Source organism: Athene cunicularia, assembly GCF_003259725.1.
Source record: "Athene cunicularia isolate RWA chromosome Z unlocalized genomic scaffold, athCun1 chrZ_part2, whole genome shotgun sequence".
Lineage (NCBI taxonomy): Eukaryota > Metazoa > Chordata > Aves > Strigiformes > Strigidae > Athene > Athene cunicularia.
This window is the reverse complement of record NW_020799143.1, coordinates 20,159,125-20,186,435: the sequence shown is the minus strand read 5'-3', so window position 1 is coordinate 20,186,435 and position 27,311 is coordinate 20,159,125. Positions and strand designations below refer to the sequence as shown.

The 27,311-nt window shown below is 37.0% G+C and overlaps 1 protein-coding gene across 1 annotated transcript in view; it reads right to left on the bottom strand.

Annotated features, from left to right (window-relative positions):
- The window catches only part of PIP5K1B (phosphatidylinositol-4-phosphate 5-kinase type 1 beta), a 78,848-nt gene that overhangs the window by 20,475 nt on the left and 31,062 nt on the right, over positions 1 to 27,311 (bottom strand). Inside the window, exons 5-12 of the mRNA XM_026866348.1 lie at positions 25,942 to 26,094; positions 23,883 to 24,182; positions 12,754 to 12,965; positions 10,602 to 10,685; positions 10,452 to 10,500; positions 9,821 to 9,905; positions 3,456 to 3,611; positions 2,550 to 2,694 (exon numbers count right to left, since the gene is read on the bottom strand). Coding sequence (XP_026722149.1) covers positions 2,550 to 2,694; positions 3,456 to 3,611; positions 9,821 to 9,905; positions 10,452 to 10,500; positions 10,602 to 10,685; positions 12,754 to 12,965; positions 23,883 to 24,182; positions 25,942 to 26,094 — 1,184 coding nt within the window. The remainder of the gene's footprint in view (positions 1 to 2,549; positions 2,695 to 3,455; positions 3,612 to 9,820; positions 9,906 to 10,451; positions 10,501 to 10,601; positions 10,686 to 12,753; positions 12,966 to 23,882; positions 24,183 to 25,941; positions 26,095 to 27,311) is intronic.

Sequence of the window (27,311 nt, the reverse complement as noted above, 5' to 3'; positions counted from 1 at the left end):
CTAAAATATCTGCACCAAATATAAACCTACTTGAGGAGTGGAAAATCTTTGAGAGTTTTAATAGAAGCAACAACTTGTCAATTCTGTTCTCTTATGAAATGAATACTTGACATTACTTATGACATTACTTGACGGAGAAACGGCTTCATAGAACACAAATCAGCTGTCTTCTGACAAACAAGGAGGCCTACATTTACTGAATATGTCACATTTGTCCATTTTTTCCTTTTTACTTCCCTTTTTCAGATAAAAGTTACTTTTTGTGCTGAAAAATACAGCCATTTCCCCCTCCTCACTACTCTGTCATTCACTATTTCACAGTTCCTCTTCACACTGTCAGGGTAACACCTCAAGATTCCTCTAAATCTTTAGTAACTGAGGAATAACTTGGTGAAAAATAATCAGCTAGCAGTCTTGAAAAACACTCCTAATGTTTATAACTGCTGCTCAGTCTCTCTTTTCTGCTCTAATCACAAGTCCCTAAATGCTACTATGCATTATCTACCAATTAGTTATGCTAGTTTTAATCTGCTCCGTCGGGTCTACATAAACCCTCCTTAGATGATACAGCTTCAGGAGCCAGCAAGTCATCTCTGTCTGCTTAACCACATTGGCAGCAGTTTTTTGGTTTCTACCATGACATGGACAGAGCCACCCATCTCTGAATGCTGGTGCAAGGTTTGCTGTGTTAGAGAACATGTTCTGTTGTATGGAAGGACTGAAAGTATGCAGACCTGGACTGCAGATGCTACAGTTCCAATCTGATTTTGTAAGATAAAGGTGTGCAGGGTAATCACGTAACTGCCAACATGTACTACATTTTAGGTTATTTCATTGACTGAATCAAAAACTTTGGAGTAAACAAGTCTAAGCATACAATTAGAGTGTAGATCTGCTAAAAACCTTATTTATTTTAGAACTATTTTGGAACATCTTTACAGGTAAATATCATGGACTTACTCATAGCTTTTCTCTAAAATGTATTTATGGAGATTAAAGAGTATTTGAAATGTTTTACTTGCAGTAAATCTCAACTCTTTATCCAGACAAGTCCACAGTTTTCCCTTGCTGATTGATGCTAATAAGAAGTAGTTCTGTAGTTTTATTTCATGCTTAAAAATAAAAAACCCACAGTACTCTATAACCTTATTTCTAGCAAAGCTAAAACTTGGCAAAAGATCATGGAATACTAAAGTCTTACAAATATCTTCGTCACAAACTGGACAAGACTGACAGAAGTTGAATTGAAGGAGCTCTAATGTGTAATCAATAGTAATTTTATTTCCTTTCTTGTGTAGATGCATTTTGAGACAATTTGTGATGGTACTGTAATTAAAACTTTGTCTTTCTTACCCTCCAAACCATATCTCATTCCAAGTCTTTATAGAAAAAAAGTAGGCCTATGAAAGATGCCACATCAGTGAGATTTATTTCAACCTAATGAAAATGAAAGCTGCAAAAATAACTTTGATCAAGTAACTCTGCAAGTCATTTTACTTCTTATGAAAATGTACTTGGTCGTATTTTAATAGGAGGTAAAATCCTACTGCCTCTAGATTCTTTTTTAATTAACTTGATCTTTTTGGACAAGATGTAGTATAAATCAAAGGACTACATCTTGGCACGTAAGTAAGCTTATCAAGTTTATACAGACACTGTGTAGTTCAGGATTCCAAATTATTCCAAACAAAATTCAAGATACCAGAGTTTACAGTGGTTACTCTTCTTGACAAAACAAAGGAATGGCTATTCTGCAGTACAACACATGGTAAAGAGATCTGCAAGCAGGCAAGACAACACAAGACAGCACACTTCAGGTGTACAAGGTGGAGTACAGGCACATACAGAGAATCTCACAGCAAGACTTATTACCATAAGCATGGTATTGGACAGTCACAGCTAAAGTATATTCAAACACAACCCAAATCATGTTCAAGCTACCTCACAAGCATCCGCACAACTTTTGATGCGACTTTCCTGGTTTTATCCTTCCTGGGTTAAAATTAGACAGGTTTTAATCACACCCACGAGTAAAGTTTAATAGAAATTCACTTCAGAAAATGGTCATTTTGAAAGAACTTAAAGCAGACCACTCAGCATGGTACATACAGAATAAAGATGAACTTGAAAGTAGGTCCCTTTTCCTAGCACATCAGTTTTCTGCAGCTGTTTTTGGCTGCAGTCAAGTTACAAGTACTACCTGCCCCAATCTTAAAGTGGTTTAGTTTATGGAACAAAGGTTCAAGTAGATTTTTAATGGCCAGTTAAATTTTGGAACATGACAAAACATTCAAAGTATACTGTAACATTTTTGTTGTGTTTATGCTTTCTATTTTGTGACCCCAGTCATAATACATATACTAACAAATGAATACAAAACAAATCCCATGGGCTTATGGCACCACTCTTTCATCAGAGAGGCTCAAGACTGACCTACAGAAAAAATTGCCCCTTCTGCTTTTTCTTTTGCAGACCCTCCTTCCATTGCACACATTGCCAGACTTCTAGCAAGAGGATGGGCAATCATCTACTGCATATACAGCCTTTACCTGCTAGAATGCAGCATAGGTTGATCGCATTGATAATGCTCATCTACATTCAGGGAAGAAGAAGAAATTGTGGTTGCCAAGGAATCTGCTTCAAACAGAGATGGAGTGCTTGGAACTAGATCTGGTCGATGGTGTGAACCTAGTACTTCATACACAAAAATAAAGAACAACATTAACAAATTTAATTTCAAATTGAATCCAAGAATCTTTATGCAAATGTATGGAGTCACACAGTGCTCTAAACAGCTTCCTGAAGCTTCTTAATATGTATGAATTTAAATGATTGTAATATTCATGTGTTCATACCCACACTCTTGCATTACAGGACAAATTTCAGCCGCTAGCCAGTACCTTCAGCAGAATACAGAGCAACCCCAAGGTCAAATATTAAAGATTCATATGAATATCTGATGCATTCTTCTAAGTTCTAGGACTGGTATCACACTACCCGGGCCCGGTTTTCAGATGGGATTAGGCAGCTGGTTCTCCTTTGAGCCTGGCTACAGATGAGCTCTGAAACCGGCAGACTGTTTCAAGTCCTTTTTCTCTTCAAAAATACTCTGACAAAAATGAACTAACCTTCAAAACACTTCATGTGACGTATTTGTTTAAAATAATTGAAAAGAATAGCTCTGGCCTTAATCTGCTTGTTGGGCTGGGTAATTTGTTTAGGATCCCCTGAAGTCCAAAAGATTAACATCATATTATAACCTTGATTCTGACTTCCTCTTGCTCCTGAAGGTCCATTTTGCCAAATATAATTAACCACTCTCTCCATGAGAATAACCTGACTCTGAAGTTTTGAAAGATCAGCCAGATTTGGAAGCTTTCTAGTTACAGGGCTTCTAGGGTTTATACTAATTCCTTTAAAAACATTGTTTAGGCTGTTGATTTGAAAGACATTACCTTCTTCATCAAGGCTGGCATAGCTTTGTCCTTCAGCAAGAATGCCATGCTTTTCATCCTTCCACTCCTGGCTAACTGCGCACACTATTTCTTGTGATGCTGCCTTTAGGGCTGTGATGGAATTGCATCGTTTCTTCGAAGGTGAAGACTTTAAAGCTGCATTACCAATGAACATAGGTGTTGAATGATGTCATCTTATCTCCCTGCACATCTTTAACAGCATATAGAAAAGCAAACCACCTACAAAGCTGGAGTGTCTGAACAGAGAGGAAGAACACATCCAGATACAAACCCACTTATCAAACATTATATTAAAACTAGAGACAACGATACTGTTATTTCATCTATGAGTGAAGTACTTCCATCTTTTTCTGGAGTGTCTTACTGCTCATAAGACAAAAAAAAATCAGCAAAAATCTGACATCACTAAATTACAAATCTCCTATGGAGTATCAATCCTTGTAATCAGAGACAGAATGATACAGAAAAAAACCCAGAGAAGTACTGAATACTGGAGTATTCTGAAAGGTTATAATAATTTTCTGGAGCTGTGAACTACTGGTATATAATGATGTATGTGCTACTGCAGAACTTCCACTTCAGTGACATGTGTCAAACATCTTATTTGGGTAAAATAAACATTTCCAAAATATTGATGCCTTTGTACACTCAAGTATGAGCATTCCCTTTATAATTCTTACTGAGGCCTGCCTATTTACAATGGAATTTTGCATGAAACTCTAGGATCTGACCATTGCCACTACTACTGAATCATCACTCTCATCTATAGTTCTTCTCCAGAAAGATGCTAGCCAGTTCATTTCATGTTTTTCAGTTGCCAGCTGCTGACCTCCATGCACTGGCTGAAAGATTACTTCAGATGAACTGCAACAGTTCATATTGAGCTCTACTATAAAATTCTATTTAAAAGCATCAAAGTCATTTGGCTAAAGACTGAAGAAGAGAATCAGATGCATAGCTCCAGAATATTATTAAAAAAAAGCATAGTAGATAGCTGTTGAGCTAACTCTGCCCAAGGATGAATCTGCTTATGATGTTTTTATTGTTATTTATGGATGCTTGTTCTGTGCACTAGGGGAAAAATTACAAATTCAGAACAAGACTTAAGAATTCAAACTGAAATGTCTAACTCAAAGTTTAGAACCAATGTTCTTGAAGACAGAAACACTCCCAATTCTTTGTTTTACAAAAGAATGATAATGCATTTAATCCATACAAAAGTAGATTAATAGCCTTGTATGCAAAGCAGATCAGTAAGAGTGGGATATTAAGAGAAGTTAATAACCTGGAAAATGAGACAGACAAATTAAGATTAGAAAGAAAATTAGGCATGATGTCCTTAATTGTATGTCATAGCTTTCAAATACAGAACAGGTTATGTCTTGTACTGACAGAAGTCTAGTGGTCAGAATTAGAAAGAACTGAAAAAAGACTCAAATGTTCAAGAAACATACATGGCTGCATGAGACATTTCTTTTGTCGAACAGACAGAACTATCAAATTGTCTACTCCTTACATTCTATCAGTGCAGAGGACTTCCTTTAGGTGTTGTCTCAGACAACAAAGCTCCTACCAGTTCTCTGGCAAAATTATCCCAGGATTTAAAGAGAACTGAGTCTCAGAAGGCTCCTTCCTCCTTTCAGCTGAATTTTGCTTCATATTTTGTCATATTACATCAGATTCTTTTATTTTGATATTAATCATTCTTTTTTTAAGGATTTAACATTTAACACTTTGTTAATTTGCGCCAGTACTGGTAGTCTTTTTTTTTTTTTTTTTTTTCCTCTTAAATCTCATTTAGTTGTGTCCTTCATTCGTATTTTGTTCTGTCTCTATCCACACAGACTTGTTTCTCACTCCAGATAACTAATGACAATGTTAAGCATAGCACCGGTCAAAAAACCTTTTACAAAACATCTTCTATAAGAAAGATACAATGCCACATGCTTAATACTCCTGTAGTATTTGAGCCAAGTGTCCATTCCACATTTTGACATTCAACTCCAAACCAAATACAGTTCCGCAAGTAGGATTATCAAATTGCTAACTAGGATCCATTTTAGAGTATAAGTTCCTGTATGAACTACATAGTTCTAGCCAGTCAATTTATATTTATTTGTCAAGAACTCTACTTTATAAAAAGCCTTGAAACTCACAAAACACTGTTTCCTAGAGGCTAAGCACAAACATTCCTTCTCTTACTAAAAAACAGAAGTGCAATTTCAGCATGTCCACAGATTTAAAAAATAATTTGGCAGTAAAGCAGTAAGTTAATATGGATGCACATTATTTAAACCAGATGATCTGTATGTCTTATTATAAGGTTTTATACCATTTGCCATAATTGTTGAAAAAAACTCATTGCTCAGATAACCAGAACAGCTTTTCCCTGAAGAGCAGACTGGGCCACAGTGAACCCCAAGCACTCATCTCTGCCTTACTGGTATATTTATCAGGTCTTCCCTACAGCCTTCCTCACTGCACACATACTGAATGCATCTAAGCAGTCATCACCATTCTTCTCTGCATTTGCTATGCTTCAGATTGAATTTCCTTACAGTAGCATGACCAACCCATAGAGGAATTATCCATCAATTTATTAATAAGACTCTCTGAAAGTCTTATTTTCCTGAATAACTGTCACAACCTATCATGCATATAAGAAATCATTAATTAGGGTTAATCAAAATTCTTTTTCTTCTAAAGACTCTTTCACTTTTTTTTTTTTTTTTTTTTTTTTTTTTTAGTTCAGCTACTCTCAGATTTCTCCTTTCAGTCTATCCTATTCTTTTTTCTTCGTATTCAGTAATTTCACAAAGCACTTATCACCTACACTTCTGATTTCTTGTTGCTCTTAGTTATCAGTTTTCTCTCTTCTTTCTTGCTCTTTTAGACCTAACCCTTTATGTTGTTTGAATCTGACATGTCTCTAAGGTCAGGGGTCAGTGTACCACAAGCTCACTCCAAATAATTTGATTCTTTCCAAAAACAGTTGGATACTGGTCTTCAGAAAAGTGGTATTATCTTCAGACAAAATGCAGAGTAACAAAGGCTAGTACAGGCTGATAAATATTGACTTCCAGTGGTAGAAATTTTAGTGAAAATAAAACCTGATCTGAATTTTTCATGGAAGAAGCCTCTAAGAATATAAGTCTCTAAAGTTTTGGTTGTTTTCTTGGGCAATAAGAATATACTCATCACATCTGGAAGAACCATAATTTAAGGTACATATGAACTGTCATGGTCGGAGCTCAAAGAGCAGCTGAGCACCACAAAGCGGATCACTCCCCCTTCCCCCCCTCAGTGCTAAAGAGGACAAAATAAAGAAAAAGGCTCAGGAATCAAGGTAAGTATAGGGAGGGATGACTCAAGGAGAAAAGACAGACTTGTCAGGAGAAGAAAAAAAGAACATTAACAACAACAGCACTTAACAGAGTAGGACTGTGAGAATCATTACCACATCTTAAAAACACCTTCTCCCCACCCTCCCTTCTTCCTGGGCTCAGCTTTGCTCCTGATATTTCTACCTCCTTCCCCCAGTGGTGCAGACGGCAAGGAATGGGTGGGGTGCAGTCAGTCCTGCCACTTCTTCCACCTTGGTGCAGGAGTGGAACTTCTGGCATTCCTCCCCTGTTCCAGCGCAGTACCCTTCTCGTGGGGGACAGTCCTCCATGAACATGAACATGAGTCACTCCCACAGCCTGCAGCGCTTCCCATGATGCTCTGACATGGGTCACCCCTGTATGTTACAGTCCTCTCAGTGCCAAACTACACCAGTGGGGGCTTCTTCCTCCCACGGAGTCCCAGCCTTCTTCAGGTGCAGCCACCTGCTCCAGCATGGAATCCTCCACAGGCTGCACATCAGCATCTGCCTCACTCTAGACCTCCATGAGTGGCAGGGGGGCAGCCCTAATATCTCACCATGGGATACAAGGGGGCTCTGCACCAGCACACCTCCCACTATTCCTCCTCCTTTCTTCCACTGACCTCAGTGTTCGCAGAGGTATTCTCCTCACAACTCCTCCCCAAATCTCCCCCTTCCTCCTTACAGGTTCCTCTTAAATATGTTATGTCAGAGGCACAGCCATCATTGCTGACTGCCTCGCCCTTGGCCAGAGGAGGGTCTGACTGGGAGCCCAGTGAACTCAAGAAGCTCCTCACAGGGGCCACTGCTGTAGCCCCTTTCCTTCCTACCAAACCCCACCACCACTCACTCAAACCCATGACAGAACGTATGAACTTATGTTCAAGATGTGTATTCTTGAATGATAGCTAATTTTCCCATTAATTTTCAAAATCAGGCTAAATGCATCAAGTCTGAAAATAAATGTGTTCCTTAATACTTGTAAACTCTGTTGTTTTGCTTCACAGCTATATGCAGATTATGATAAAATATCTATATTGCTCGGTCCATGGGACTAAAGCAACATTAATTTGTCTTTTCAGTTTGGAATCAAGAAACAAAATGTGATAGCTATTTCTCCAGTATTTTTTTCTGAAATCTAACTTCGTATGCCTACATGGTAGCTACTGCAGTGTTCGGACTCTTTGGAAGGTACAGTGCACAAGTTTTGGCTGGGATAGGGTTAATTAATTCATAGCAGCTCTACAGTGCTATGTCTTGGATTTGTCACAAAAACAGTGCTACTAAGCACACCAAAATTCTAGTTATTGCCAAGCAGTACTTATACAGCATCAAGATCTTCTCACACTGCCCTGCCAGTGAGGAGGGTGGGGGTACACAAGAAGTTGAGAGGGGACACAGCTGACCCTAACTGACCAAAGGGAGAGCCCAGACCCCATGATATTATACTGAGCAATAAAACATGCAATAAACAGGAACAAGGGGGAAACATTCATGGTAATGGCATTTGTCTTACCAAATAACCATTACACATGATGAAGCCCTGGTTTCCTGGAGATAGCTGAACAACTGTCTGCTGATGGATAGTGGATGAATTCCTTAATTTGCTTTGCTTGCACGCTGTGGTGGTTTGACCTTGGCTAATGTTGGGAGAAGGGGTACTTCAATGGGGCTTCTGGGCCAGTTACAATGGGATGTTCTCCCACTTGTCTCCAGTTAAGCTAACCTCAACCTCCAGTACTGATAGTACTTGACAGCCCCCTGTCACTCCTGAGATCCAAATAGGTTCTGCCCCTCTCTAACTTGATGGCATTAATGTACACTGTGCCCCGGTGTCAATTAAAGCAACAAATTAAACTAATTCCCCCAAGTTGAGTCTGTTTTCCCGAGATTGTAACTGGTGAGCAATCTCCTGTCCTTATCTCAACCCACAAGCCTTTCATTATATTTTCTCGATCCTGTCCAACTGAGGAGGGAGTGATAAAGCAGCTTGGAGGGCACCTGGCATCCAGCCAGGGTCAACCCACAACACTAATAGTGATATGTATCTTACCCTTGAGAATGAAGTAAAAGGAAGGAGAAATGGAGGGGGAAAAGAGAAATAGGTAATAGTGACAAAGACAGAAGTCTTTATTAATATCCAGTGTCTGATTTTTTTCCTTGATAAAGCAGAGAAGAAATCCACATCAAAGGCAACAATGCCTTTCTTTACATACCACCTCCAGCATGTTTGAAAACAATCTTTACTTTTACAAATTAAATAGATTAAAATCAATGCGAGTATTCTTCCGATAACAGTTGCAGTACTGGACACATCATTAAATTATGAAATGTAACTTTAAGGCTGTGTTGGTTTTTAAGCTATGCCGGGACTGGAGACCACGTTGTCATTGTCTCTCCCCCACCCTCGGACACAAGTAAGGGCACAAACCCCGGGTTAAAATAAGAAGAAATTTAATACAACAGTGTAATAAACAATCTGAACAACAACAGTAGCAATGATAACAACAATAAACAGTAATAACAGTAAACAAGACAAAAGATATACAGAGAAATACTGCAAGGACACAGCTAGCCTGCAGCAGGTGCTTCCTGCCACCAAAGCCACAAAGGAAAAAGTTTCCGCACTGCCGCTGGACTTGACATCAGCATGGTATGAATAACCTGGCTGGAGATCCCTTCCCCCTCTCTGCTGGGGAAACTTAACCCTACCCTAGCTGAACCAGGACAATATCAATGGTAATATAAGGGAACCTGCTTTACCTTCAGATACCCCTGATGTGACAAAAGATATATAGCAAATAATTCTCTATACTTTTACTATTAGAGTACAATCCCATTAGCTCCAGTGAAGAAACTCAACTTCTGGCAATGTAACTGCTACATGATGTTGAAGAAAGCATTTTATTGCCAAGAGAGGAGTGTTACAAAGTAATGATTATAAAAATATCTAAAAGAGTAAAAGTCACAACTTTCTTACCTTGAATTTTCTTGAAAACTCTTGTACTCATAAACTTTAAAAATCTGTCTGAATAAAAACTTGGTCTGTGAACTGAAACACTGTCCTACAAAATTGAAAAAGGTCTTCATTACATTTGCCGTAAGTACATCACAAGTAAATTCTCAGGAAAGAAGATGGACACCTTAGGTGAACTATATCACACATTTCAGGCAAACTCAAAACAAATTAATCTTAAAACGGTTTTTCTTTTTAAATCTTAATTATTCAAAACCTTTCTCTTTAGTATTTCATTTATGAAATTGTGAGTTATTAATTATATAGTCATATTTTGCAATATTTTCCTAGCATTTGAAATGCTTTTTTTCATGTTATGTACTTTTTACAGTTACAGATTCATCAATGTCCTGCTCAGTGACCACTGTTTTATATGTTACAAGGAGAAGCAGATCATTTTCGTTATTTTTTGAAAGCTCAACAAATAAAACCAGAGCATGTATTGGGAAATGGACTGAAAACAGATTTCAGCCGCAGTCCAACCTATGTGGTGATGGTAGACTACAAATATACCAGAGCTAGCTCTTTCCTGGTCAACAGAAAATTCCATTAGCTAAAATATCAGCAGTTAAAAAAAATAGTAAAATCTACTTACCCCATCATAAACAAGAGCCTTCCAAGAATGTTCCAGCTTCTTCACTAACCTAAGCATACAAAACCAGAATCAGAACTGCTTTGTAAAATTTCCACATTTGTAAGTAATTTCAGAATAGCTTATTCAATAAAAACTTTAAATTCAACTTACCTATAAGACTGGAGAATATCAATAATACCCATAAACAGAAGCAGCTTTTCTCCTTTATGGCTTTTAGCTGGAATACCTCCCATTCTGAGAGAACAACAAAAACACAGATTATCTTTTAAGACATCTTGTCAGCAAGTGATGTGCAACCCCAAAGAAACAGGCACAACAATAAAGCTACACACCACAGTGCAAAGTAAGTCAAATGTGTGTCACTTCGCATACAACTGATTTTAAATAGCAAACCTAAAGAATCTGGGATCCAGTGGTAAATATCCATTGTAAATGAAGAGTATTTTAGGATAACTTTTAGATATAATTGGAAATATTTAAATGATCTGAAAATTGGAAAAAAGTACAAATCAGTTTGTTACTAAGAAGAATAAATAGTTTTACCTAACTAAAGGAGAATTTTTCACTTTATTGATCACATGCAAAACTCTAGAGAGCCTACACATTACTGTAAGTCTGGAAAGTTGTTCTGTATATTTTTCACTAAAAATTAAGTATGTGGTTTTCCAAAATTTATTTACAGATGGATTAGTGACAGAAAAAGTATTAAGCTGAGAAGCCTGACTGCCTAGATCTCCACTTGGTTCACTGTATTTACTCAGCCATGACCTTAAAGAATGAGTGCTCATCCTAAGACCCTCTCTTCCTACTCCACCCCCTAGAGGAAAGGTCCACTGTTTTTAGAACCAGAAACTGAAATTCAATTTTTAGTTTGTCAGCTTCCATTGACATTGACAGACTCACTACAAAACCAAGATGATGTAACACATGCAATACCTCCAAATCTTTTTTACAGTTTGAGAAATAAATAATGCAAACCTGAAACAGCTACCAAAGACATAGCTGGGAGTATATCCCCCATTCTGACACTAAAGCACAGCAGTCCCTTCTCCTGACAAAACATGGCTACAATCTACTCAACCTTTTCTTTTGGGGGAAGGAGGGGAGGTTTATTATTATTATTATAGGCACAAATTAAACCATGTAATAACAAGTCAAGTTTAAATTAATTTAAAAACCCGTTACCGTAAACTCCAGCTCAATTAACCAGTCAGATATTCAGAAGTGTTAAGTAGTGTACAAAACTATATTCTGCCAGCTTTTCCTGGAAGCTATGACTGTAAATTCAATCCAGTACACACAGGAGTTATTGCTGCTGGGTATTCATTCTTATGGTTATGTTTGTATGGCCTTACAATGAACCACAGTAGACAACTAGACCTGTAAGACCTAGGCATATTTTCATCCACCTCATGAGGTTTGCCACACTGTCAATTATGACAATACAAGTGAGGAGATAGTGCAAGAGGCCAAGGAAGGACTCAACTGTTGCAGTAGGCTTTCAACAGTGGTACGACACTGCTCAGGATCTGGGCAAGCACTACATAGCTCAAGTGATGTGGGAGCCCAGAATGGGATTCCATACATAATAACCGCAATGACCTTCTAGGGTGACCTGTATAATCAACTGAGACTTTTAGTTAAAAACCAAAACAAAACCAAAACTAAAACCCAAAAAACCTGCCAGTTTTGCCCCTTAAAACTCACCATCTTCTGTGTGAATGTGAGTAATGCTGTAAAAGCTGAGTGAAATTCAGCAGTTTTTGCCAGATAAAAAACTGAGAAGAAAGCAGCAGTTCTTAATCTCAGGAAGTACGATACACAGTTATGACTGCACTTCAGTGGCTGATGATACAGTTCTATGTACTGAATATACCACTTTGAGATGAAAATAACCACTGTAGGAATATCTATTTCAATATTAATAAATAGGTTTTGCTTATGGCTCATCTGCCTGCTTCCAGTTAAAATTAGGTTATACCTGGGACTCTTGTAATAGATGTCTCATCTCATTTATAAGTGAATGCATTTCTGCATAAATTAGTCACTGTGAATTAACCAAATTTGCTATCATATATTTAAAGATGTTCAATCTACTAATCAACAATTTAATTTCCTGCTCTGTAGCAAATCTTGATGGTCCAGCTTTTGGAGAAAAAAAAAAAAAAAAGGCTTAATCTTTCAGCTCCTGAAATGCAGTGTACTCTTGAATGTTTTGCCTCTTAATACCAAGTGGCACAGACTGAAGAAACAGAATGTACACGCTTTAACAGTAAGCTTAAGAGTGGGTTACGGCACTTACGTATTTGTTGTCCCTGTGGCAATGGAGTCCCCTGACTTCCCAGAGCCCTGTATGGACTCCATGGCTGTGGAATAAAGAACTTTCTGCCCTCCAGGACGTTTCGCATCTGATACACTCTGGGAACTCTCTCCCTCTTTTTCCTTCATGTTACTGTTCAGTATGTGGATTCCCAGTAGCAAACTGTAATCCATGATCTTAAAACTTTCTAGAACCTATCAACAAAGAAGAAATACTGAAACAAAAACAAAAACAAAAAAAAAAAGACTACATACAATATGAATTACACAGCAGCATTTTGAAAACCTAAGTAAAAATAGGCCTTCAAAGCACAAGTTTCTCTTATTAGGAGATGTGTGAAATTATAATTAAACAAAAATCTTTTACTACCCTACATAAGTCAAAGTGCTAGTTATGTAATTAGCTCAATGCTTTTGTTGCCAGTGGGACAGAAAGATGCAGAGCTGGAATCCAACCCAATGTTACATTTTAGTCAAGGAAGATATATCCAGTCGGCATCTTTTTTATTTATAGCAAGTAATCAGTTATTAGTTCCGCCATATACTTACAAACTACAGACATTTTTAAAGTCACCTTTAATGCATGTTCCAGACTTTTCTGATCATTTTTGCCTACACTACTCTCTACCTCACCTCCACCTCCTGTTTATAACTGAGAAAGTATCCTTGGAGAACTTTCCAATGTCAAAAAAAGCATTTGCTACCACCCTTCATTAACAGCTGATGGGATTCGACTACAAAAATCATGCATCTCTCTTTATTAGGCTAAATAGGACCTATTTAAACTGCAAAGGCATTTTTATTTCTGAAGCATGACTTAACCAGCCAATCATTTCTTCTAGCTCTACCAACCATTTTTGCTTCTGTCAGCAAGCAAGTTCTCATTTCATGCACATGTACTGTCCTAAGTCTCTAGTCAGTTACATCATTATGAAGTCTGGCATACTGCCATTAAAAGGAAATACAGTTCAAGTCAATATGTAAACATGAACTAAAATAAGCTGTAGTAGTAGCAGCTGTGTTAAATATCTTATATAACAGCAGTGCCAAGTGGAGAGAGAAAAACTGGTAACAAGCAGAAAGGGTATGTTACTCCTCAACCTCACAGAGCTCAGCAATATTTCATGATACATTTCGGCACAGAATGTCCTAAGATACTGGTGTAATTTTTGACATGGAATCAAGAGGCAATATTACATCTTTGTACATGAACAAGAACAAAATGTGATTTTGCAAAGATGACAAATAAAGAGCAGTAACAGCAGGTATGTCATTTTGATGAAGACTATGTAAGTATAAATATTTTTACACAAAACACTGAGATGACTTGTGAACACTAAGCCACATTTTGCAAAGCCAAAATAAGGTTTGTTGGTATTTACCAGGAAAGGTCTGCAAAACTGTATGAAGAGGAGATGGGAGTCTACTACTTAAAATTATCTCTGGGGATGTGTTAACTCCAGTATCCAAGTATATAGGCAAAAAGGTAAGAAAGCTCTGTTCCACTCCATCTGTATTTCTTATGTACTCATTGTATTAAGTAGAAGCCAAATGTACATTACAGCTGAATTCTTTTCTATCTCTGGCATTTATCTTCTATGAGGAACATGGTGTCTCAATTTTAGCACTGTTGTAAGCATTTAAAGTGAAGAAACAAAGCATAACACACTGTAATGTAAGTGTAGAAAGGCACTGGCTGATTCTGACTTCCAGACGCAAAGGAGGAGTTTAGAAGACATGGGAGGTTTGATCTTGCTCAGAGTAATCCTGCACAGAGGTAGGTTAGTTCAAATGGAACAAGAAAATGGCTGCTAATGTATTGTCTTCTGGTGACAGAACTCACACAGGTTTTCAGGATGCAAGAAAAAAGCACACTCTACATTAATACACAACAAGATAATGGAATTTTATTACACATTGTGGGGGAATGTTGGGGGCTAGTAACTTCCTGGTTTATGATCACGTATTGAAAAAATAGTGCAGCTAACAGGTCCAAAGGCACGGACACTTGGTGCTAAGTAAGTTCTAGAATTTTCTTTACTGCTTGCTTATTGCTACCCTTTACCCAGACTCTCTCAAAAAAAAATTACTATATAATGTATTAATGACAAATCTGTAATCAGTGGATGTTTGCCGCCAAATACTGAAAGTTGATTCTGGGTAGGCTGAAAATAAACTAATACAGTTCATCCTCTATAAAAATACTTATCTTAGTGCAGTCAACAACACTGTTTATGCAAAGCCTGATTACAGCGGCTAGTCACGCTTCAAAAAACACTGCCACTTTTATTTTACAGTTATAAACATAACTGCTGACAGCTCTGCCATCAACCTATTCTTTATCACCTTTACAATTAAGATTACATTAGACACATTGTGCTTTAACTGAACTAATTACATAACTATGTCTAGGACTGGCTCTAGCCTCATGGAAGGCTGTGGTATAATACGCTGCTGCTTCTTCCACAGGGACATCTTAAGTGATAAAATTAATCTGACTGCATCAATTCAGGGACATTTTAAGTGATAAAATTAATCTGACTGCATCAATTCAGGGACATCTTAAGTGATAAAATTAATCTGACTGCATCAATTCACCGCTGTCACTTAAACTACTTGTATTATACAATGGACTAAAAATCTCTTTGACTATTTATAACTTTGTTCTACAATTACTGAAAAAATAAATCAAAAAAACCAAGTAGCTATTTTGGTATTCCAGTTCACTATGAAATTGAAACACCTGCAGTTCCAATGGATTAACTGCAGTAGATATTCTTACAAACAGCACATAGCATATGAACTCTAGCCCTCATTCCCAGGCACCCTATTCATGGTCCTTACTCGGAGGCAGAATCCTCCAGTCTACAAGTGCCTTCAGGATATAATAATATGATCTGCCCCTCTGTCTGCCTACTGGTTTGATATACAGTTCTGATTAGCTCCCCTTAGAAATCTGATAACTAAACCAGCCATTCCTTACATAAATACACATCTTTTGACCAGATCTAAGCATGTTTTATTCCTGTTTGTTTCTAAGGAAAATTGTAAGAAACAATTTATCAGAGTAACAAGGAAGAATCTCAAACATTAGCATTCAACAAAAACTTACTTCATGTCAAACTCTTTAGTCTGTATTGACAGAAATTTTACTTCAGTCAGTGGGATTTCCAGCTGAATATATCTGAAGGGTTCTCACATATGTGTCAACGTGAATATTTAAAATATCAAATCATGATTATTTTTAAATGTGTAAGTAACATTTTGGAAACACAGTTGCACAAATTGATCTGGTTTGCCAAGGAAAAGTCCCAAAATGCAGCATAAGTTATTTCTGAACATGCAGCATCCTATCAGAACAGAAAAAGGCATAAGCAGATAGGTCTGATGAATTAAGGTTGAACTTCTTTTGAGAAGCAGCAACAAGTTTTTGCTACAGAGGTGCCAAAATGAGATCCTAATCTAATGAAAAAACAATCAAATCACAGTATTAAAGGGCTATATTCAGAGCAAAATGAGAAAGCCTTATAAAACACCTGATGTCATCCATGTGAGGACACTAGAAATTGACATTAACTCCCAGAAGTACAATCCTTTTGTAGTTAAAGTGAGAGAAATTCAATCTTTACTCATGTAACTACACTGAAATGCACCTTTCTAGCAAAAATGGCACTGGAAGATTTCTGCAAGAATATTCTTATTTGTTAGTACATAGCATGATTAAGTGTTTTATTTCATAATGGCAAGTAATCATTAATTTGACATTAAACTGTTCATCTCGTTTGTATTTATATATGTTTATTTCACTGGATACAGATTCTGTCAACATGATGTTGCTACTTGGTCACCAACTAGTGCTTGCAAGGCTGGCTTTAGCTGCTCCGACAACTTCCAGATGGCAAGCTTCACTCATCCCCTTCTAGCTTTAAGGCCTATTTTGCTTTCAAACCACATGAAAACCCTAGTGAAATGGCATCACAAAATACGTTGGTTTGGAACATGGTAAAATAACTCAAATCAGATTTGCTTTTCTCTGAGCTAATCAGCTGTCAAAGCATTCTGTGAATCATCTTAGACATGGTTACACTCAACTATCACAGCCAGTGACTGACTAATAGAGCACAGCAAGTATTGCTGCCATGAAATTTCATTTTTATTTTAGATACAGCCAGCCCAAGCTGTGTACCGTCTGACATAGAAATCTGCATTCACATTGCTAACCATGCAAAACAGCTCAAGTCAGCAGGTCATTTTCATAAAAGGAAAACACTACTCAAAAATTACATAATTTCACAAGCTCATGAAATACAATAACTAAAAGAATAACCATGCAAGAAAGCATTTCCTCTTCTACAAGAATTTTAGAAAAAGGACATAAAAATTAACATAACAGAAAGAAGACTGATTTTACTCTGAATCAATAACTACTCTCCAACATAAGGAGATATATTAAAATACCGCAAAATAAAGGACTACCTTGCAAAATAAGCATTTTTTAGAAACAGGTGCACAAATGTCAAGTGTCTAGTGATGTGTCTGGTTTAGAAACAATCTATCCCAAGAAAACAAATCACCAACCCCTCCAAAAGCATATGTGGAGCCACTTCCCATTTCAACAGGATTCCTGAAACATATTGTTAACTTAAACTCCTAAAAATTACAGTCTGCTTTCTGATTTTCAAAATATAAGTAAAATGAAATTTGGAATTTCATCTGATACTACAGGAGTGATAATACATAAAAGAAATCTGCAGTATCTTTCCTGCCTATTTTGCTCAAACTACTATTTCTGACAAAAAAGCCCTTCATCTAAATTAGCACATTCTCCACCTCCGTGCCACGCCATGCCATTTATTATTTATACTCTATGCTGCAGTTCAGAACTCCTTCAAGTTGGGCTGACACTACTGTTTATAAGGACATGGTGCAGAATGGGTCACTGAAATTATCTGGGGTAAAGAATAATCTGTGTAGACCCTCTGTAGTAGAAAAAAGACAAGAAAAGCAACAAACCACCACCACTACTAAGGGTTTTAAAAAATCCAGTGAATAAATTTGATCATACAAGGTCTCTGTCAATGTTGCTTCCACACAAAACAGATACATGTTCATGCCAATAACGCTTGAGATTTCTGCAGCAACTGGCTAAAACAGCAGTGAAGAAAATAATACTCAGACCTGAAGCTCAAGGGATACAACCCTCTCTGCCTTCAACTTTGGATTTCCTTGTCTTTACAGGCATCTCTGTTAGTCAGGCCATTAATGCCACTTTCAAAATATGATATCCTTAGAAAAGTCTATAGTGTTCTTTGATAATATAATAAAGGAAAAATGCAGACTCTAAAGAGCCATTCAATTCGCGTTAGTAAAAACACCTTGAAATTGTTTTATTGTTCTTAAAAACCGCCTGGTGACAACTGGATTGTCATTGCTTCTGTAACAGATATTTTGCAATACAGGTATCAAGATAAATATTAATTGTTCTAAGGTTAACTTACAAATAAAAAATGGGTAATCACATACTTTTGTTTAGAACATTCCTCAACACTTGCATGAAATTCTTACAAATGTAGGTAACTATGCCTTTTGTTTTTCCAGCAACAGGATAATTTCCAACCATTGCTACAGAATTGCTTCCTTCTGAAAAAGGAAAAAAAACCCAACCAAACAAAGCCAAAACAGAAACCGTAACAGTATTGCACAAACTAAATAATAATTCTGGTAAAGTGCAATTTTGGATTAAATAAACTCAATTTCCATTTAAAATTATCAGAAGGGAAATCTCATAAGAATAAAAACTGAATTATTTTGCTTTCTAATTCTACTTGGAAGTCTTAGCAGCAATGCATTTTGTCCCTCACGTCCTGAAAAAAAATTAAGCAGTAAGAAAGAAAAACAAACAAACCACCCCAAGACTTGAACTCCTATTCTGACCACCATACAAAAAAGGTGTTCACAAACTTTAATCCTCCAGATAGTGTGAAGATATTAGCTAAGTAATTCTGACAATACTCCTATAAGGCTTGTAATCATTCTCCTGATTTTTTAATGCAAAAATACACTATTAAAATTAAGTGTTCTGCCACAGAGGGAACAACACCGAGTCAAACAATTTGTCAGGAAAGGTTTTGGTTTCTTATCTGCAGTAAGACATGGCTTAAGGAAAGAAATGAAGAAGGAAACAGCAAAGATGATTTGAATCTCAGTAATAGCTGTATTTACAGAGAGAAGAAACTTAATAAATTGGAACAGATATACTCAACAAGAAATCATTTAACAAGCATACTTTGCCTGCTTGTAGGTCATTAACACTTCAACTGATAGCTCAAAAAATACTCTTCTTATTGAGACAGAAAATCTACTTACTTACTGCCAGATAAAATTATCTAGTTGTACAGTCAGTTGCCTTGCCTGTTTGTATAAAACAATAATTGTTAATATAGTTTTAAATGTGCCAGGTGTCACAGGATCCCTAAGGTCACCAAGTTAAATGAAAAGAACTTGTTTTGAGTTTATATGTCAGCTCTTAAATATGCTTCATTAAGAAAAAAAGTCATCCTTAAGTAACAAATGGAGATCACTAGTGCTCTTTTAAACTGTGGCTCACTTTTTTAAATAAGCAGGGAACATCTTCAGTTTTCAGAATATTACTTCTTTGCAATTTGGCTGGGGAATTTTATCACAAATTGTAGGACAAATAAATACTGCTTGATTTTTTAGATAGTTTTTTCATCTCTGATATTTATATACATGAAGAAGTGTTATGCAAGAGGAATGAGAAATACAGGGAATTGACCACTGACTGACAAAAAGAGGTTATCTGAGTGCATGTAGGTAAACATCTTACTGTGGAGACAGTAACAGCAAAGTAAAGAACAAGAGGAACAATACTTGGAAATTTTTCTTCCATTTGTCCAGTTACTAGAGCTAACTGCATTTACATGTACTCCTCCTTTTAGTTCTTTTCAATTTTGTTTTCTCTTGGATTCAACAGCAGATAGAAAGGGAAAAAGACAACCAGGCTATTTTTAATATAATGCCCCAGATTCCTGCATATGACTAGTTGACATTTCAAGAACATACTGTATCTGTGTGAGCGTGTGAAGCAAAGATTTACAAATACAGAATCCTGTGCTTATCTATCCTCCTGAAACTCCTGAAACTCCTGTTTCCTGTTTAAAGTTATATTAACATGCTTTATTAGGTAACTAGATGAGAAACAGTTTGTAGACTAAGATCTCTGTGTGAACCATGACAGCATCAGTTTTAAAAGGGACCCCTTTCTTTTTTATTTTTAATAAGCATTTACCACTTCTTCTGTACTTTAAGGGATTACAGGGAAGATAGTAAGAATGTTTTCATAATCAAACCACTGGACCATATTCTGATGAGATGTGCTGGTGTACCTTTCCTACAATAATTTTTGACAGGTACCTCTATAAAACTCTACCTTAAAAGTGAGATGATCAAAGACAAACTGTTACTTGTGTGTTTGGACTGTGAATTCCTTGTAGCATGGTGTCTTTCCCATGCTTTCTACCTAGAACAGAGGTAATCTGTATTTATTAAACTGCTTAAAAGCTCCAGTAAAGATCAAATAAATAATAATGGATGCCTAGTTTTACTTTGATTCCATATCAACTATGAAAAATAGAATAAAACTATTGATTAATTTCTAGCCTTTCTCATGCAAAATTGTGCTAATGTTACTTGTACCTAATACATCATTTAGTGCCATAGCTTATGTTTTGCCCCACATAAGTATTCCTCAACACAGAAACAATTTCTGCAGGATTAGGTACTTATAACAAAACACAACAGCAGCTAGGTTTGATGTGCAGTTTAATTTTCTGCACCTTTAAGGAAAAGAGAGATCCCTGAATGCACTTTAAACTGTCTTTAATTTTTTGTCTACTATTTGTCTACTATTTGTCTACTATGTCTACTATTTTTTTTTTTCACTTGGTACTTATGTGCCATAAAACTTTTAATTCTTGGGCTCATTCATGAGCAGAACAGTTTCTGTTAATATTTACAGGATTAATTTTATTTGGAAATTGGAGAATCTGCTCTGTTCTTTAATAATTCATAATTTTATACAATGATCAGAGTAGCTAACAGCATGATTACTAAAAATAAATCACAGCTATTGAAACTACATTTCAACATTCTCAGTACTTAACCATTATACAAAATATGGGCCCACTGGCTTTACTAATTAAAGCACTCTGAGGTGAATAAGGCTTCAGAGCAAAGATTTTTAGGAAAGCTATTCATGCAAGCCAAATTATTTACTTGTAGTACCGTTTGCCTGTAGTGTGTCCTCTGGCTCCACCCCCGCCACCACCCACCCCAGTAACTATGATAGTGCCTGCTGGCAAAGTTAAGACAGTTATAGTAAGTCTCAGCAAGAGTCTAGAATTGGAAAGCTAGTTGAAATTTTCAATTATGTGCATTGTATGTATGATAAACTCAGGAATATTACTTACTATTACTTACTATTATTTAAGACACTGTAATGTTACACTCTGTGGTTTAGCTAAGGTGCAAAAGTGTGAAATGATCTGTGAGCAGAGCTTTCAGACCCCATCACTTAGATTGTGAACATAAGCAGGGGATGCAGGAGCTGAAGAATGCTATCACACTCTGTACCCATCCAAAAGCAGACAATCTGGAGTGGCTAGCAGCTGATGATAGCTCCATCCTCTAATCAAGTAGATCATGCCCCTCCTCATCAGAGCTGCAGGAAGGTGTGACAGGTAAGAACTGATACTCTAGCAGTAGTCCACCACTGCTGTACCTCCTAATACCTTTCCCTGGGGAGAGAACTGTGTGTCAGCTGGGAAGTATCAGGAGGCCAGCTCAGCTAAGCAAAGAAGCCACAGCCCATCCTGAATGTGAAAAGCAGCATACAGAATGGTAGAGGACAGACAGGCTACAAAGGAGGAATTGAGAAACACTGCCTGGGCATGTAGGGATGACAATTATTGTAAAGGAAGCCAAAGCTTGGAGAGAATTGAGACTTGCAAGGGATGTCAAGGGCACAAAGAAGAGCTTCTACTGCTGTTATTAGTGGTAAAAGGCTGACCAAGGAAAATGTGGGCCCACTGCTGAATGGGGCAGGTGATACAGTGACAACAGACACAGATCATAGCAGGTCCCCACTGCCTTGTCATCACCAGCAAGTTCTACACTTAGTAATGGAGCTTAAGGAGGAGAGGGGCTACCAGCTGGGAATGTTTATACTAAAGATGTAGGGAAAAAAAACATTGCTTACTGATTCTGATTGCAGGTATGAACAATGAAAGTACAATTCAAATTTAAGCAACACAGAAGAGAATTACTTAGTCCTGAAATATTGGGAAGATCAAAAACTTCCTTTCTTTAATGAACTTTTAATTCCAGTGCCTACACTATCTTTCTTACTTTGGAATTAAAAGCAAAAAGAGATTACAAGTTTTGAAGCCCTGAAGATCTAGGTCGCTTAACATTCACATTAAGTAGCCATCCAAATACCATATGCGCAGAAAAAAGCAGTGGCAAAACTGACATATCTTTTCTCCAAATGGATGGAGTATCTCTAGGATTTCTAAAGGTAGTAGTACAAGGCAGGTAGCCAGATTCAATCTCATCTGTTGAATAAATTCAGCTACGTGAAACGTAATAGTGTCTGCTCCCTTTGTTTTACAACAGAGTAAAAGTTACCTGAATAGAAAAATTATGCCAGTTGACTTTTTAATATATATATATATATATATCTTTCCACAAACCCCGTGAATCTTGTGAAACTGAGAGACCTGGATAACTCCCCTTTTTTCTACTTTATATTTTCTTACCTTTGCTACAGAAAAAATTCCATTTCACAATAATGCTCCCTGTCCACAAGAGGCACCAATTCCATTCACCAAGGTCCTCTCAAAGGACAATGGCAGATATCCTTCTCCTGCCTTGAAAATGTTATGTGGACATTAAGCACTACCTTTCAGCTGAGGAAGAAATTACTTTGCTCCAGAAATAAGATTGCTGCCACTAGACACACCTCCTCCATTCAGTTTCCTAGCTCTTGTTAACTAAGAGGTAGACTTACCATAGCAGGACTGAGCTTGCAGCTCTACACAGTTTGTCATATCTAACAATGGTACCACAGGGCTATTTATGGTGCCTCAGGAAAAAAGGAATTAAAATGTCCAAATTAATGGAAAGCAAGAACAAGTATTAAAAAAAAGCTTTCACTGGACTACTTTCCTATATTGATCTGTATTTCAACAGATGAGTCAGTGTAATCCTGGATGTAGAGTCCTGCAGAAAGAGATCTGGGGGTTGTGCTGGGTGGTAAGCTCAACAAGTCAGCAATGTTCCCCTGGCCAAAATGGTCAACTGTATCCTGGGGTGTGTTAAGCTCAGCATAGACAAGTGGTTGAACGAAGTGATTGTTCTACTATACTCAGCATTGGTGCAGCCTTGCATCAAAGTATTGCATGTAGTTTTGTGCTTCACAGCATAAGGAGGATATAAAAATACTAGTATGTGTCCAAAGGATGGTAACAAGTTTGTTCAGCTTAGAGAAAAGGAGACTGAGAGGTGACCTCACTGCTGTCTACAACTTCCTCATGAGGAGGGCGGAAAGGGTGGTGTACATTTCTGGTGCCTGGTGATAGGATGTGAGCAAATGGCTTAAAGCTGCATCAGGGAACTTCAGGCTGGGTATTAGGAGAAAGTTCTTCAGTGAGAGGGTGGTCAAGCACCGGGACAAGTTCCCCAGGAAAGTGGTGATGGCCCCAAGCCTGCTGGTGTTCAGTAAGTATTTGGACAATACTCTTACATAAATGGTTTAACTTTTAGACTGCCCTGTATGGAGTCTGGATTTGGATTCAACAACTCTTCTAGATCCCTTCCAACTCAGAATATTCCATTCTATGATCTCAGATCCCAACAGCTTCACTAAAGTACGGGCTGCATCAGTGCTGTGACATCTATAGTTTTTTCTTATTAAATTGCATGGGAAAGGAATGGAGATTAAACAACATACAGAGCCACATCCCATCCTCCGTTCTGCTGAAGTAAATCTAGAACAGATATGAACACAGACGTTTAAACAGTAATTTTACTCACTCGACAATCCCGCTGTAGTGTTTTCATTAGTGCGCTGTGTGTTTCAGAGTCAAAATACAACCCTTCATGTATGTCTTGCAAGAAATCCAAGTCTTTGAATGTAGGGTTGGACTTCTCCCTCTCTTTTCTCGATGCTCTCCGTTTGTATGTGGAGCCTTTCAAGTCGTACATGAAATGCATTTTCAAGGCTCGTGGTAAAACATTGTTCATTACAACAATTCTAATATTAATGCCTCCTGACTGAACGCAGTACAGTCCATAAAATTTGGGTAGAAGAGTCCTTGGATTCTGGTTCAGATTCTAAAACAAAAGAGATATTGTTATATATGTCTATTTTCAATAAACTTCCATGCTTAAGAGAGTGTATTTTTTAATACCAAAGGACATTAACAAACATCAGTAAAACTGTGCATGTTTTCTTATGCAGTACAGTTTCTTTGACAAGTTGATTTTCTTTGTGGGTCTGTATTTCAGAAGGCTACCATCAGCACTGCTTTTTGCCAGGAATTCATACAGACAAAGAACAGAGCAGTAACTGCATTTATGTCAGGTTTCACTTTCTCACATCCCATGAGAGCAGACTATGCCAAACCTAAAAGCATTCCAAAGATTAAATTTTATTCTGACCTGAACAACCTTTGTGTTCCACCTGCTGGAAGGAGTTTGGGTAAAATGTAGTTCTTATTACCTTGACTTGGATTCTGAAAAACAGAACCTATGTCTCTATGAGGCTTTTTACATTGAGGGCTACTGCCAAATGACAAAGTTGTCTCCACAGGAGTATGAGGTCGTTACAGAGCCACGACTGATCATCAGAACAGAAGAGTTTGAAATAATCCAAATTTCACAACAGGCAAAAAATTAAGAGGGGATAAGAGAGGTGAGAGTGAAAACCCTCCTTCTGAATACAACTACCCTCATTTTTTAGCATGAAAAAATAAAAGGGGGAAAACTATTCCAAGTCTTAATTGATTACTAAGTCACAACTTACTACTACAGGAAGAAAGTACTTTCTCAGGAAATAATCACAGTTTTATGCTTTGGAAACCCCTGCATACAGTAGCAGTGAGAATAAAGTTCTGAAAAACAAAGCAAAGTGGCATTATATTTGCTTGTAATAACTCAAACTTATGCTGAGCTGATTATCATTATTATTATTATTATTATAAACAACAACAACAAAAAAGTACCGACCACCACTGCTCTTTTTGATGCTGTCAGCACATAACTTTTTTTAAACAAACATTGAATTCATGTTACTTTTGTGTAATAAGGACAATATTTCTCATTTTTAGTGCAAGTGAGAGGGTAACTTTTCAAGTGTTTACTTATGAAAGCAAAGAAAGTCAGCCACGGCTCTAATACTCTGAAGTCCTGCATACTACCCAGAAGAATGTCTGTTCATATGTATGAGTGGGTTTTGTCTTTTTTTTTTTTAAAAAAAAAAAAAAAAGAATTAAGCTCTACCTACTTTGGATCAATGGTTTCCCTTTCTGATGACTGACACACATAAGACAATACAATCAGCTTAGCATTAGCACTCAAAAAGCTCCATGTAAAATTAAGTTTTGAACAAATTATATGGATAAAAATATTTTTACATCACTGTTTTAATATATGAGAAATGGAAATTAGAAGTAATCCAAAACCAAAAGTGAAACTGACTGATCCAGTTTCTTTGTCCACTCTGAGTGAAATGAAAAGGGTGGACAAACACAAAATGGAGAAAAAAAAAACCTAATTAGAAATTTAGAAACCTTTTTTTGTTACTAGCTTATTACAAGCAGTTTAGTATCAAATCAGAAGATGACATTCAGCTTCATCTCGAATGCTAAAAGAACAGCAATTATTATCTTAAATATATTCTCAATTTATATCTATTCTTTCTGATGGGGATGTGGGGTACAAAGCTGAAAGACAGGTAAAAAATGTCCAAAATATTATGAAAAATATGGATAAAGCCAATAAAAGATTAAAAGGTTACAAATGAAACTGAATCTTCAGAAACGTGACACGAAACAGGAAAAATACAGGTAAAATATAGTCTTCGATTACTTACCATGTAATAACCCGGCAACAGCTTCTGCAGAAACTCAGCCTCTTTGTGTTGAACTGTTTTGATGATGAATTCATCATCACTAGTCACAAAGAATAAGGACCCACTGGCACCTGGGTTGGATAATTCAATTAAAGGCTCACTGCAGATTGAGTACTGGAAGAAAAAAAAAATTGTTTTTCACTGCCATGAGTTTCAGTAACGTGTTACTCAAACAGAAATTTATTACAAAGAACTGCACATTCAAATAGGCAAACAGAATCATGGAGCTTATTCTTTGATCTTCAACTGCAGTAGCTCTACTACTGTACAGCAAGCTGGGTCACAGTCAGTTGGCTGAAGTTTGCAGGACAGTTATACTCCACTTTGCCTAGGACATGCCATACAACTGTAGAACAGCAGTTGGCAGCTAAGTGTTATGTCCCACTGCAACAACTGAACTTTCCTTGGAGTGAAGCAAGTGGTTGCAGTGCAGGGAGTCGATCTTCACACCATCAGCATTCCACACTGCATCAGAAGCCTTAAGATGACATTTTCACTGCAACCATTCACTTTTCACAGCCATTTATGAAACGGGTACAGACAGATATTAGACAAACACACTAGGAGCAGAGGTTTTTCACTATATAAAAATAAGAAAGTCCTCTTCTGTGACACTAGGATTGAGACCATTAGAATAATAATCTCAATATCATTGCTAATATAGTTTTCTGATTGAAAACTGCTTGAAACAGAAAAACTAAATGCCAGTAAGTAGGAAAAATTTGGTTTTGCAGAACCATTATTTTGGATGCTTATACAGGCTTTCTCTTCCACAGGGAGACATTAAACTTATGATCACATTAACTCTGAAAAAGACACCAAGGAGTATTCCTTACTAGTAGAATCAGATCTCACACAGAAGCTAATATTATCCATATATTCACACCTCATGCTTCATTCAAACTAAATGGAGGAGACATTAAGCTCAAAAACATGGAAAAATCTGTTTATATTAAACTCAAGAGCTCATTTAAAATATAGTATAATTAAAATTTCATTCACATACTGTTTTCTTTTGTTATATAACATCAATTTTACACACCTGGAGATTTACTGTACAGTCCAATATTTTAAGGCTTCAGTCTTTGAAAGAAACAAAATTACACAGGATGTGAACTGTGAGTAGTGTAAGCATGACGGTATTATTCTTAGCAGTGCAGTATGTCTTCTGGTCTTCTCAGAACAAAAGGAATAACTGTTTTAGTAACAAATACCTGGTTTGTTACGTCATTGCCTGAGATGAGTTGAGCAATTCCACAAGAAGAAGGAGTTTGTTGAAACCAGCTTTCATCAAATTCAACTGTAGTCTTGCCATTGATTTCAGTGGGTAG